Source organism: Gallus gallus, chromosome 15 (genome assembly GCF_016699485.2).
Source record: "Gallus gallus isolate bGalGal1 chromosome 15, bGalGal1.mat.broiler.GRCg7b, whole genome shotgun sequence".
NCBI lineage: Eukaryota > Metazoa > Chordata > Aves > Galliformes > Phasianidae > Gallus > Gallus gallus.
Window position 1 is genome coordinate 7888385 of NC_052546.1, and position 13374 is coordinate 7901758.

At 43.3% G+C, this 13374-nt stretch overlaps 1 protein-coding gene across 9 annotated transcripts in view; it reads left to right on the forward strand.

Moving 5' to 3' along the window:
* DGCR2 (DiGeorge syndrome critical region gene 2) overlaps window positions 1-13374 on the forward strand; it is a 37503-nt gene that overhangs the window by 6217 nt on the left and 17912 nt on the right. For 6 of the 9 annotated variants that reach the window (XR_005840011.2, XR_006931536.1, NM_001389580.2 and 3 more), the window contains exon 2: window positions 8110-8232. The exons of the other annotated variants lie outside the window; for them this stretch is intronic. Coding sequence is in view for 4 of the 6 variants with exons in the window: in NM_001389580.2 (NP_001376509.1) it covers window positions 8110-8232 (123 nt within the window). In the remaining 2 variants the exon portion in view is untranslated. The remainder of the gene's footprint in view (window positions 1-8109; window positions 8233-13374) is intronic. 9 annotated transcript variants of the gene reach the window in all.

The following is a 13374-nucleotide window of genomic DNA, read 5'->3' on the forward strand; positions in this document are numbered from 1 at the left end:
TACACTTAGGATGTTCCCTGCTTTTTTTGTCCTTCAGCTTACTGAGGTTTTTGGCCCTATTTGCATAAAATTGGATAGGGAAGGTGGACGATGGATGGGGATATGGAGCTTTGCCTCTGCTCCAGTGGTGGGGAGGGATTCTGAATAACACGGTGGGTTGTCCTGCAGGATTCGTGTGTATGGATTTGCTTTGTCTGTGGTCACATTCATTAGCAATTTAAATTAAAAGGATTCCTTCTGACTTAAGAGTAACATGTTTTACTTGATTAAGGAGCAAAGCCAAAAACCAAACCCAGGAGTCTTACAGCAGTGACATCCAAGTGCAGACCTAACCAGAAGCACCCCCAGTTCTGGCAGTAGCTTGGAAAGAAGCTGTGCAAGGATGCTGTGCTGTATCAGTGCCCATCTGTGGCTTTCTCAGCCCAGTGAGGTGGGATGTAGGTAATTAAGCCTCATGTTTTGATACAAGAAACTCTTGCCCAGCTTCTTGCTTAATGCAGAATGGGTGAGCGCAGCATCACACATTGTGTGGACAGATGCGGCGGTGACCAACACGGGCTGCATTCCTGCCGTGCTGGGCTCCTCTGGAGCCATGGAATGCTATTCAAAGCACGACCATTTGCCACGGTGCATGACAGCTACTGCAGCAGCTACTTTGCAAAGGATAGAATGTGTTCTCAGTATCGGAGATCAGAATGTTTCTGTGTATCAAATTTTTTGCTTTTAAGTGTTCCAGGCGTTTGCACATCAGGTCCTGTGCAAGACGTGAAGAGAGAAATGAAGCAGGAGCTGGAGGGTTTTGTAGTGTGGGCTGCATTTGAACAGCGCTCATGCATATAGAATCTCCTGTTTCCCCTTGTTGTTTGAGGCTGTAACTTTGAAGGCTCTGCAAAGAGCCTGTTCTCTTGGTTTAAGATTAAGAAATGGGGTTAGTTTTTGGAGAATAGTGTCATTAAAAGTGCCTGACTCCACATGTAGGATTTTGTTTAATGCCAACCTACTTGCTTGGCATTAAATGTTACTGCAGCGAGGTATCCTTAATGCATGCTTGACCTTAAATGCTGTGTTTTCTTTCCATTTGTTTGGATTGCCCACATGCTGAAAGTCTGGGGATGTGAATGATGTACTGAGAGAAACAGTGACGTTAGCTTTTGTTTGTTTTGTTTTTCCACAAGGTGGGAACATGTGTTGTCTTGTTGGAAGTAAATGGAATCGCTTCCTAATATCTTGCAATCTGGCAGTTCCTACTTTCAGTTTAAGGGTGGTTACAAATTAGCCTCGATTGCTCTGATAGTTCTTGAATTGCCCTTATCACATTTCATCTGAATGCTCTTCTTGTTGAAACTTGATCTAAAGAAAATACTAATGTTGTTCACGTAGAACTTTGCATTGGAGTTTTCCTTTCCTCTGTGGAAAACTCTTATTTCTCTGAGTAACTGTTTTCTTGCTGGATTTTTTTTTTTTTTAAATGCTTACAGTTTATTTTGCCCCAGGGAATACAGATTCTTTCCCTGGTGAGCCTTGTTAAGTGAAAATAAGGCTTTGCGTAAGCGCAGATATTGTACCTTAGCTCTTCCTGCAGAAGGGCTTTGTAGTTTGTGTTCTTTAATCCTGAGGATGCAGCAGGTCGGAGGAGAGGCACTAATCTGACGTGCCTGCATTTCCGTGGGTAGTTCTGGTAGGCAGCTCTCAGCCAACGGCACGCAGTGCTTGGGTATCCTTACATGCTCTGCATCTCTTCTTAGGGGTATTCCAGCAAACACAGGCTGGTGGAGCAGCAGGCCGGGGCCCTCTGGAAGTTAGAGCTCAGAATTACCCCAGCTGGGTGAGAAATGGAGGATGTGCAAGCAGGCTTTGGTGCTGCACCTGCATAGGTCACTTGGTGCTGTTGTACTGAACATGAACAAAACAGCTGAAGTCCGGAAAGAGGTTGTTAGTGTAATGGAAAGGTAGGCTTTAATTCTGAGCCATATTAAAGGTCGAGTCCCTGTGGTTTTGGCTTTGTAGTGAGTGATTCTTTGTGCCAGAGCTGTATCTTGCTCTTCCCTTGTGCTAGTCTGCTTATTATCATAATATAACAGTTTCTTGGGCAAAAAGGAAAAAAAAAAAGCAAGCCTGTTAGTTAGCTGCTATCATCACTGTTAGGAAAATAAAGCAGTTTTCAGTCTGTAGTGCTGCATTGCATGATTCACAGTCTTTTAGCGAAGTTCAAGTAGCAAGCTTTGTTTTCTGTTGGGTTTTAGCAGTACTGAGGAATTGAGAATTGCATTTTTTTCCCCTTTCTGTGTCAGTATTAGGAATAAGTGTCCACAGTGCTAAAACACAAAGTCTGTATTTTCTTAGTCTGGGGAATCACAGCCAGGGTTCCCACTCAAGACGCTCCGATGTTGCGTTGGCTGAGTGCCGGGTCTCTTGCACTGCCTAAGGTTGTGTTGCTGTGTGTGCTTTTTTCTTTTAATCCTTACTGGCGTTGAATCTACCCTGCAGACAAAGAGCAGACAATGAATCGGAGTGAACGACACTTGTGAGCAGGAGGAAACTGGGTCAGTTCCAAGCTCACGCGGGTGTAGGTATAACATCGATGGGTCTGGAGGGGATGAGGGGAAGCGGGCTGCTAATATTCCTGAACGCGATGTGAAATCTTCTGATGGATTTTTAGGGTCATTTAGCATAACTCAGTATGACAGAACCCTGAGTAATACAGAATGTTCATTAGTTATTCATTAGAATGTACAGTTTTCAGCTGGAGAGCTGTCACAGTTTTAATTACTTCACCAAACTACATGCTGAGGTCATGCAGAGAATTGGAATGCCTGTAATGTGTATTATTTATTTATTGGAACTTACAGTAGCACTTAGTAGAAACAAGGAACTTCGGGATCTCTGACTGTGAGGTGCTGGAGCTAAGAGGTACTGGTTGTATTCGGCTCTGATGAGAGGTGCCATGAACCAACTGTGCTCGTAAAGCTTAGCGTGGGTCAGGATACACAGAATCAGTGATAAGAAAAAAGCCATTTTCAATTTTCATACATTTATTCTTAAGCGTGTCATAATATGAAATGATAGTGGAACGTGTAGGTACAGATCTAGAGCATGTAGAATTGCTCTTATAAAATATAAGTAAGACCTGTTGGACAAGTTGAAGAAAATCTGAATAAGAAGGGCTCCTGGCCCAAGCACTTGTAGCCAGTGTTTTCCTTACTGCTTAATCAGCTTTCAATAACAGTAATTGCCTCTTCAGAATGTTTTCTTGCAGGTTGATTCATCTGGTTTGATGCAACGAGCAACTCTGCCATTGAGAAAGCAGGAAGCAGTTTTGTTTTCCTTCAGTCTGTAAACAAACGTTATGGCAGAGGATCTGCCAGGTCCAGTCTTGAGAAACCTGAGCAAAATAAGCGACGTACACGAAGTACACACAGCTTCCATTGTTCGGTGCAGTTTCAAGCACATGACTTTGTATGTGAGCTTGTCTTTTCAGTTACAGTTATAGTTTATAATAGAAATAACAATCAACGCTGGCTTTGTGCATTTAATCAAATTTTAATTTCCATACAAATGAATCACAGCAGACAAGAACAATTAGCATAGGAGATGAAGAGTGGAATTTCTTTGTCTTCAGAATGAAATAGATTCAAATGCTAGCAGTGTAAACACTAGAAGCTGGCTTCCATCTGTGGCGTTGGCTGCCAAAAGAGTATCTTAATGTATCAGACTTTACTGGTTGATGAATCTCTAAATTAATGAGAAATTATGTCATAGCAACCAGAAGAACTCAGTCCCTCATCATCAGTGGCTGCAGCCAGAGTTTCATCTTTGTATCAGAGCTCTCTCCTGAAATGAGTGGTAAGTTTTTGGGCTTTGGTTCAGAGCAATAGCTCCCCTGCTGCATTGCTTCATACGTGTGCTCACCTCTTCAGCTGAGAGCTGCCAAGGCTGTGGGTTCCTGCACCACTCGTTGTTGGTAGGTCTCCATTAGGAATGCATGGCTTAAAAGTGAGGGAGTGTGTCAGTGACACATTTCTGGCTTGGAGATTCTGCTTTCAGGTATTTCCTTTTTCAGTGGATCCTGTAGATGGTAAACATCAGTGTCTTGGTTGGAATTTAGATTCCAAAAGCTTCAGTGTGCTCACATAATGCTTTACAGGAGGTGTTTGTTACGCACACACCTGGTGTAGGATTTTGTTGGGCTGAGTTTCTTTTATATCTCAGTCTTGAATTGAGGGAATATGAATGGTCCTGTAAGACAGTAGCAAAGCATTCATAGTCACCCACTGACTTGTTTTCTCAGAAGGGTGTTGATGGCTCTGTAGTGCTTGTAGCTAGAAAGGTGCCTGTTTGAGCCCATGCGTAATTGGCTTCTGTTGCTCGGTAGAAAATTTGTAGAGCTTGATGGTTTTTGCCCTTTCCAAATAGTTATTTCCACCTCTGCCACTTCTCCCACCCCTGTGGTGGTGTGTCCTGGCCCATCATGCAGGCTGTCCTCATGGCAGCTGGGTTGACGTCCCAGTGCCACGCTCAGGGCCAGCAGTGGTGGTGGAGGACAAGCTGTAGCTGACGTGGCTTGAAATGAATGTGGACACATGCTATCCGATTTGATCTGAAGCTTGCTGGTTCAAAGCAACCTCATCTAATTCATTCAGAGAAATGAACTAGCAAGGTGAACTTGTATTGAATCAGCACTTTGTTTCTTGTGGCTGTTATGGTCTTGATTTGATATTGGAAGCTCTCAATGAGATTTACTATGTTGAAAAGTGATCGTGGGTTCTGAATTTAGATCCTCTCAGCCTTACTTTCAGTTATAACACTTCTGTTGAGGAACTAGTTGTCCCTGTGCTTTCTGCATGGAAAAGGGGAGCGATGAGTAAGAAATTAGTTTTATTTAAAATGAAAATAGATGTGCTTGTCCAAATGTACCTCTGGAAGACTTGAAGCAGAAAACACAGGCTGCAGTTAGCATAGAGTCTGGGGCAACATGCTGCAGGAGCCATGCACTGGGACTTGCCTGTGCTCAGGCCCCAGAAGGAAAACATTCTCAATTATTCAGATTAAATGAGATAATTGGACCTGGAAGGACTTCCTGCATCGTTTTCTAATGGAGAAAAGGTGCTCACTGCATGAAAGCTGTGCAGGAATTTGGGACGGAATTGGGAACGTCTTTGCAGGAAGAAAAGTTTTCTGTAGAAACATCGACAGCCACCTTGAAAACTGCTTCCATGGGAAACCAGGAGTTTCATATTGTTAAAAGTCCGGATGATTTTCTTGCTTACTAACTTAGAGAAAATATTAGGCAGCTGAAGGAGTTGGCGGCTTGTTTATATGGCACTGTTTAAACTTATTTATTGTGTTACTTGTGGTGGTTGATGAATTAAGTTTCCAGCTATCTTGTAAGTTTTAAGTTTCAAATTGCAGGTCTGCAGCTAGCTTTGGCAGGACTTCCCTCGGGTGAGTGACTCCTGTGGGTGCACTGTGCTATCTGATGATGCGTCCCCAAAACTTGTTGGTATTGGCATTTGTGGCCTTTGCTCAACAGGGACATAATACTGTGTTGTATGTTAAGCTAGTAGAGCTGATACAAAGCCTGTCAGTTTATACTGTGTGTAGTAGAGAACTATGGGTGATGCTGTTTCCATTGTGCGCTTGCTTCCCTTCTTCCCACCAAATGCCAAATAAAATGAGTTGAGAAAGCTGGAGGATTGCACTGCACTGTGTTTTGTTTGCTGGTTTTGTTTTCTAATACGTGCCTCGAACAGAGCTGGGCAGGGGATGCTGCAGGTTGCAGCATGCTGCTGTGCTCCTGGTGTGCCCCTGGTACCCTACAAGGGCTTGGCTGGAGAGAACCAGCCTTTGGAATTGATGGCCGAGGACGTGCCAGGTAGGTCCAGCTGGAGGATGAGCCTATTTGGTAGGCATGACTGTGAGAGGCGGCTGGATTTCCTCAATGACTGCATCTTGTTTGTCTCCGTGTTGAACCACAGCAGGCAACAAATAGAAGCGAAATGATTTAGAGGAAATTCTTCCAGAGACCTCATGGTGAATTGGGTGCTTGAATAATGCAGGGATATGTGGGCTCAGGGATAAGAGCACAGGAAATGATATTGACAGTGTTTTCAGAACACAGAGCTTTTCATTTTGCACTGGGCCCTGCCTTCATAAACATGTTTGTACACCCCATGTATACACATTGTTCATAGAGGAGTGTCTGTAACGCAGGAAGCAACAACGTTACGGCATGTAGGTGGCATATTTTAATGCCTGTGATTTCAGGACAGTGTCATTATTTACCTGACCCAGCTGTGTGTAATTGTACTTACAGCACTAGTGGCACGTATGGATCTGTGCAGAGACCACAAGCTCTCTTTACAAGTAGTGTAATGGAGACCTGCAGCTGGGCAGAAAGCAGTCTTGTATGGGAGAACATCTACCAGAGGCTCATTGCTTGGAGTGGCCATAAATGAACTTTAAGAAACCTGATGCTCTGTGCTGATGCTGCACAAACGTGGGAAAACAAGGATACCATCCTAGTGATAGTATAAGGGGGAACAATTTTAAACGGAAAGAGGGGAGATTTAGGTTAGATGTTAGGGGAGGTTTTTCACTGAGGGAGATGAGGCCTGTGTGGAGAGGCTGTGGGTGCCCAAGGCCATGGATGGGACCTGGGCAGCCTCAGCTGGGGGGGACAAGTAGTCCGTGGTGGGGTTAGGACTGGGTGGGCTTTATGTTCCCTTCCAACTTAAGCCACTCTGTGAGTGTGTGATTGAGCTGTGCTGCTGGGAGCAGGCTGGGAGTCTGCTGGAGTTCTCAGCGATTCTGTGGCCTGACTGTGTTCCAGGTGGGTGAGGTGTTAAGAGGATGTGCCCTAGGAGAGTGTGGTATCAGTATCCTATATGAGTGCAGAAGGATGCACCGTGATGGAGCGGCGAAGGTGAGAGATTCCTGAAAGATACTGAGGGACACAAATTTAAGCTGAATTATTAGGTTCTGGGATTTGATAGATGGAATTGGTATATATACATAAAAAGCTTTGAAAAATCATACTTTTTATAATGCTAATTAGGACTGACAGAATAATGATGGCAAGTAGGCAGTGCTGTTGTAGCAGCAGGCATTGCGTGTTTGCAGATATTGACAGTTTCTTTTGAAGGATGTGCTGATAGGTGTGAATTCTACAATAGAGCTTAAGCTGGAAAGTGAAAACAGGTTCAGCGATATGGAAATTGTTTTACAAATACTTCTGTGGTATGGCTCTAAATTGAGTTGGACAGTTGTGCGTGTCTTGGTGGGGGTCCTGGTGTATGTAATGATTGGAGTGGAAATTGTGTTGTGAATTTGCTGTGTAATGGAAGCACTTCAAAGCTGCCGTAGTGTGCTTCTGTTACAACTCAGTTTTGAGATCACTGAGCAAGCTATCTTAGTGCCCCATAGGATGCAAGTGGGGTATACTGCTCTTGGCTGCTTCTGGGTCCCACAGCTCTCTCTTCTCAATCTGGAGCTGGGCTTGGGAAGGCTTTGCAAATGTGGATTTCCCTTCCTTCTCTTGTGTTAGAGACACCAGTTTATCTGCAGATATGTGAAAGGAGCAGAAGTGAGACGCACTATGGTGTAATTGTCTTGAAAATCCATTTTAGAAACTTAAGAGAATATGTTGTTCTAACATGATCAACTTGTATTCTTGTTAGTATTCCATAAGTGGAAAGCTTACCTCTCAGTGATATCCATATTCTTTCTGGGTGAGGCTAATACAGCAGAAGCAACTGATCAGAGCACTGCGTTTCACAGAGAGAGCCGAATTGAAGTGTCTGTGACTGCACAAACCAGAAATCTGCCAGATAGATCTTATGTGTATTTTTAATTAAGACAGTTTTACTGTAGCTGTGTGCTACAATTCTTTCTCAAACCCTGGAAGCAGGCTCTCCTGTCTGCTAGAGCTGCAAACGTCCAGTTGAAAATATGGAAGTGATCTGAAGCTAAGCAGCATCTAACAGACTGAGTTATCCAGAGCTTCAGCTCATTACACTTCAGCAATACGTTACACAGTGACCAATTTATGTATATTTTTACTGGGAAGAATATATTACATTTGAAACAAAACACAACTTTCTTCTTTTGCAGAGCTCCGCTGCACCCCAGGGCAGTTTGCGTGTCGGAGTGGTACCATCCAGTGCATCCCTTCCAACTGGCAGTGCGATGGATGGCCCACCTGCGAGGATGAGAGCGATGAGGTTGACTGTCCAGGTAGGGCTGCTCATCCCAACACCACCTTGTTTTTTTGTGTGGCTTACTCTACAAACATTTTTTCAGTTGACTGCATCATACTTTGGTGCTGGCAGTCTGTAGGTGTGCTGGCAGTGAGGAAGGTTTCAAGCCTGCAAAAGAGACTTTCTTGGCAGGGAAGAATCATGTTGCAGTTAAGCTGAAATGACACGTAAGCCTGAGGTTAAGTTCTGAATTACAGTTTGGGTTGCGTGAGTGCATCACTCAGACTGTACTTAGTGACATTGCTGGACCAAGTAAAGAGCTGCTTTTATTGCTACCTGTTCCGATTGCACTTCATGTGCTTAAGTGGAGAACTTTGATCTGCCAAACAAACTGTTGTATTTACTCTTTATGAGCTCATGTATGTTCTCAGGGGCCTACTACCAGCAGCAGTTCTCTGCTGACGCTGCCAGATACTGAGCTGCCTTTAGTTTTGTTATTTAAAAAAAAATAATGTAAGTGAACATAGAATCCCAAATACGAGCATTCTCATTTGCGTTCTTTACACACTGGCCAATGTAATTCTTTTTCTGTGTATCTTAAAAGTGAAAGGACCGATCTTATTTGTTTATTTTCTGACAGCAGTGATGCAGGAATCTGAAAGCATAGCTTAGAATTTAACTGTGGCACAATTCAAAAGTCTTACCTCTCCAGCACAGCTAAGCTGTGTTCAAAAACTGTTTCACAAAGCTCTTTGCCTTTGAGGTACTTAACTTGCTTGGTAGAGAATCACATTCATATCACGGCATTCAGTCTGTCTGTCATCGTTCTGAGTTTTAAGCTATTTTAGTGGCAGAGGTGCTACCAAATAGTAACATTGGTATTTTACAGGAACAAGCTGTTCTAAATAGTTGTGTTCTTTAAGTGGAAATAGTAAAGTAAATGTAACACTTAGTGTTTGAAGCTGCACGCTCGTTAGCCTTCTCCACACTGTGTGCTGCATGCAGATAATTAAAAGAATGTGCTCAGTGCCTTTCTTGGTGTTTTTTTTTTTTTTAGAAGGCTTTTGGCTGGTTTCTATGAGTGGGTATGTTTGCAGGGAGTGGGGAGAGGAACTTCCTAGTTTCTGAAAATTAAGTCATGCCATTAATGCAGCTTCTGTTTGAGGCTGTTATTCAGGATGTGGATGTCCTTAAGGACAGATGCTTTTATAGTTGTGCTGTTATTCTTCCTCCTCCTTAGCTATTTTTGACCAAATATGAAGAGCTAGGGATCTACAAGTTCTGGAGGTCAATGAAAGTCAATAGCTTGGTAAAAAGTCACATTAATGTTTGGATTTACTCAAAAAGTACTGATACTGAAATATCCTACTAGTCCGAAACGATGGTTTGCCTACAGTATCAGTCAGCAATCTTAGGCTGTTGCATGACGTTTGCAATGGGAGGATGACAGCTCTTTGATGGAGCTTTGAAGAGCGTTTTGGTGTAAGGCTAGGGCAAATTTTTGATGGAAGTGCAATTGCTCAGAAGATGGACTCAGCCTTTGGTTAGGATGCAGGTCTCATTGAACTGTCTGGCCTGAGACGGTGGGAAGTCCTTCAGGGAATGTCAGCAAGTGTGTGGGAGAGACTTGATTCATCTCCATGTCCGTATGCAGGAGGAGGAGAGTAATTGACAGAGAGAGTAGTAGGGGGGAAAATGATGGAAAGCATAGAGAAGGAAAGTGCTCTACTTGATGAAAAGATTAATTGGATAAGTAATTGGTGGAAAAGGCTGTACGAAGTTAAAGGAGCCAGCAAGCTGGGTGTGGCAAGAACTGGGATATTTGCACAGTAATGCAAGGAGGCAGCCAGCAAACCAGAGGAACGAGAACTACTGGTGCAGGTCATAAAACTCTATTATACCTGTGACAGAAATTTAGTGGGATAGCATTGTGAGCTGAAATGGGCGTTGAAGGGCATATGCTATGTGAACTGCCAAGAGTAGGGACGAGTGTGTGTGCTGCTGTGTGTGTGAACGGTGTGTTGGAATATGAAGAAGGACAAAATGAATTTAAGTAACGCTGCTGAGGCCAAGTTAAGCTTGGAGGAGCTTGTATTTCTCAGGCTGGGGAAAATAAGTAGTCACGGGACAGACCGACTGCTGAGACATTGATTGGGAAACTAAAGCAACTAATAATAGTAGCACAAAGTCATACTCAGGAGTGATAACTTTCTTCTTAGGCCACTGAATTAACAAGAGATGATGCGGCTTTAAATTTAGAAAATACCTTTAGATTCAAATGAGTAATTGTGAGATGATTCAGCTAAATTTAAATCCTCAGTAATTAAGGCTCTTAATTTCAATAAAGGCAGACCAAACACTAAAAGAACAAGTTAGTGAAGCCACTTGGGCTTGTGAAACTTGGTGAATTAAAACGTCTTCAAATTAAAAGGGACGAAATCTCTCTGAAGCATTAAGAGAAAGCTTGCAAGGAAGGGCTCTGAGTCTGAGATTGCAGAGCTTTTCACTTTTCCAGCCTTTGAGCTGCTAATGGCACCCTTCAACGTGAGCTACTCGGAAAACGTCGGTGGTGGTGAGTTAGGTTTCTGCGGTTCTGATGAGGGTGTGTTTCAATGCCTACTTTGTCATTTTGCTATTTGCAGTGATTTAATGTAAGGCCATTGAAAGTTATTTGGCACCATTCACATTTTTTCAGGCTGATTTCTTTCACATTAGTAATGACTCTCCTGCTGAATTAAGAGGATGACCCAGTAATAAAGTTGTTTGGTTGTGTGTTGTCTGAAGTACAGGAGACATCCCAAACCCTAATACTTCTTTGTGAGGATCATTTCTTTTAGCATCTTCTCCAGAACACAAGGAGGTAAGACGTTCATTCATAGACAGTCTGAATAAGTATATTAAATGACTTTTTTTTTTGTCAGACCACATGCATACAAAATGCATAGCCAAAAATTTTAGGGGAAGGAAGATGTTTCCAGCTGAGGTGGCTCATACAGTGTATTCTTCCACAAATTATCACCTGACTTTCAGTTTGCCTCATGGCCAGGAAGCTTCAACACTCCTTCCAACCCTATGCTTCTTTGCTTAATGATATATTGGGAAAAGCATTTCCGTTGGTTAGTCTTTCATTTCCTTCCTTAATTGGAGTGTTTGTTCATATATTATGAACTACTCTGTACTGAGATCTTTGAACTGCTGGCATTTATGTACTTCTTAGTACATTTCCTTTCCCCCCCTACCTTTTTAAAAAGCTAAGTAATGACATATAGCCCCTGATCAATTGTATACCTTTTCTGAAGCCATGCTGAACTCCTACACAATGCATCATTTTTCCCCTTCCCTGCAATGTTCGAACTCCTTACTGTCAGGGCACTCCATGGGTTTGACTGGTGCTCAGTACAGTGGGATGCTGGGCTGTTTCATCTATTTCCCAGCCTGGCACAACTGATAAGCAAAGAGTGAAGCTGCCAGACCTGAGAGGGATCACCCCTCTCTGTGGACATCTGAACTACATTTCCAAATCTTTAGGTGTGAAATTGGATTTAATCCTGAAGTTCTCTCACCTCTTGAATTACCAGATTGAATTAAAAGCTTTCTAAAGGTTTGGTAGTTAATATACTGGAGAGAAAGTTTAAGGCTTAGGGAGCAAGATAGCTTTCATATTTCATTTTGACATACTTGGAATGGAGAGATGTGCTGGAATTCCCTGTTTGTGATGGCAATGCAAAGATTCCAGGACTAGTGTTTTGAGTGTCCAAAAGGAAACGTCAGAAGCCTGTCTTCTCAGTGCTAGGCAGCATGCCCTTTGCTTCAAGTATTGTTCCTGTTGCGTTTAATTGCAGCTGCAGACCAGACCTGTCTTAATGGTACATCCATCCTCATGAAGTACTTGGCTGGAGTGCCTTGTTTGCTGTGGCACAGGAACTCTGGGAAACAGTGCAGCTTCCCAAATCCCAGGATTCGCCCCTGCATGAGTCCTGACCCTACACATACTTCTTTTTAATACTTCAGGCTCCTGACACTCAGTCTCTTGTCTGCCTGTTTTTCTGTACAAAGCAGACTTAGGTCTGTATGATAGCTTGCAGCTTCTCTTCCAGCTCCCCTGAGCGGTGTTTGCCATTGAGCACTGTGTTTGCTCCCCCCTGCAGCGCTGCCTGGCATGCCTCTGTTCCAGCCTGGTCCTGGCTCAGCTGCTGCCAGCTCACTTATGTGAGTTCTCAGCACACCTTCCTTCTGCACTGCTTGGCTTTTTGGATCCTTTCACGTGGTCTGAGGGATAGAGACACTGAGAGGTGCAGAAGAGGAGCGTTCCTTGCTTCCGGAGGGCATGTTCATCCCTCACTGCACCCGAGGAAGCTCCTGTGGGTAAATGCTGTAGAGCATCCTCTGTGGATATATGTAGAAAACTGGACAACTTAACTCAGAATAATGGGCAAGCCCCTATTTGTTTCTGACATAACCTGATGGCATTTGTCCCCTCCATGTTCCCCTGCTCCCAAGAGGAATAACAAAACTTGTGTGCGTGAGATAGAGCTTTCTCTGTGAGTTCTCAGGGCTGCACTTTGCAGTCAGAAGTGCCAAGTCAAGTGCCAAGTAGAATATAAGCAAAGTACGTCCCTCTTCTAAATTCTTCACTTTTTTTTCTGAAAAACTGTGAGTGGTATTGATTCAGGTCTGAAACAGTTTACTGCCATAAAACGTGGTAGGAGGCATCCAGCATGGCAAGCTTTCCTTCTAAATAGGTAGCTTCAAGTTTGAAACAGCTGAAAACAGTCATGTAATCAGACACGTTGGGCAGCTTTCCTGATGGTATATTGCTCAGCCCATAAACATGCTAGAGTGAATTAGTGACTGTTTGTAAATTGGAAGGAGTTGCATGAATGCTAATCATGCCCTGATCCATTTGGAAGCACTTTGGAGGATGTTCCTGTCCCGCATGCAGTGCTTTGCAAGGGGAAAAGAGAAACTGTGTCTCGTGAGTCTTCTTCCCCTGAACCCATTTTTGCCCTTCTCCACTAACTACCGTGCAAATCCCTTTTCTGCAATAGACAAAACATAAAGCTATTGTCTTGGCTAGGGAAAATACTGCCATTGCTGCTATCTCTTGTGTGTTTCTTTAGTATCTAGAAAACAAAGGATTTGGGAAGAAGCTCATCTTCCCTAAAATAATAGCTTTCAG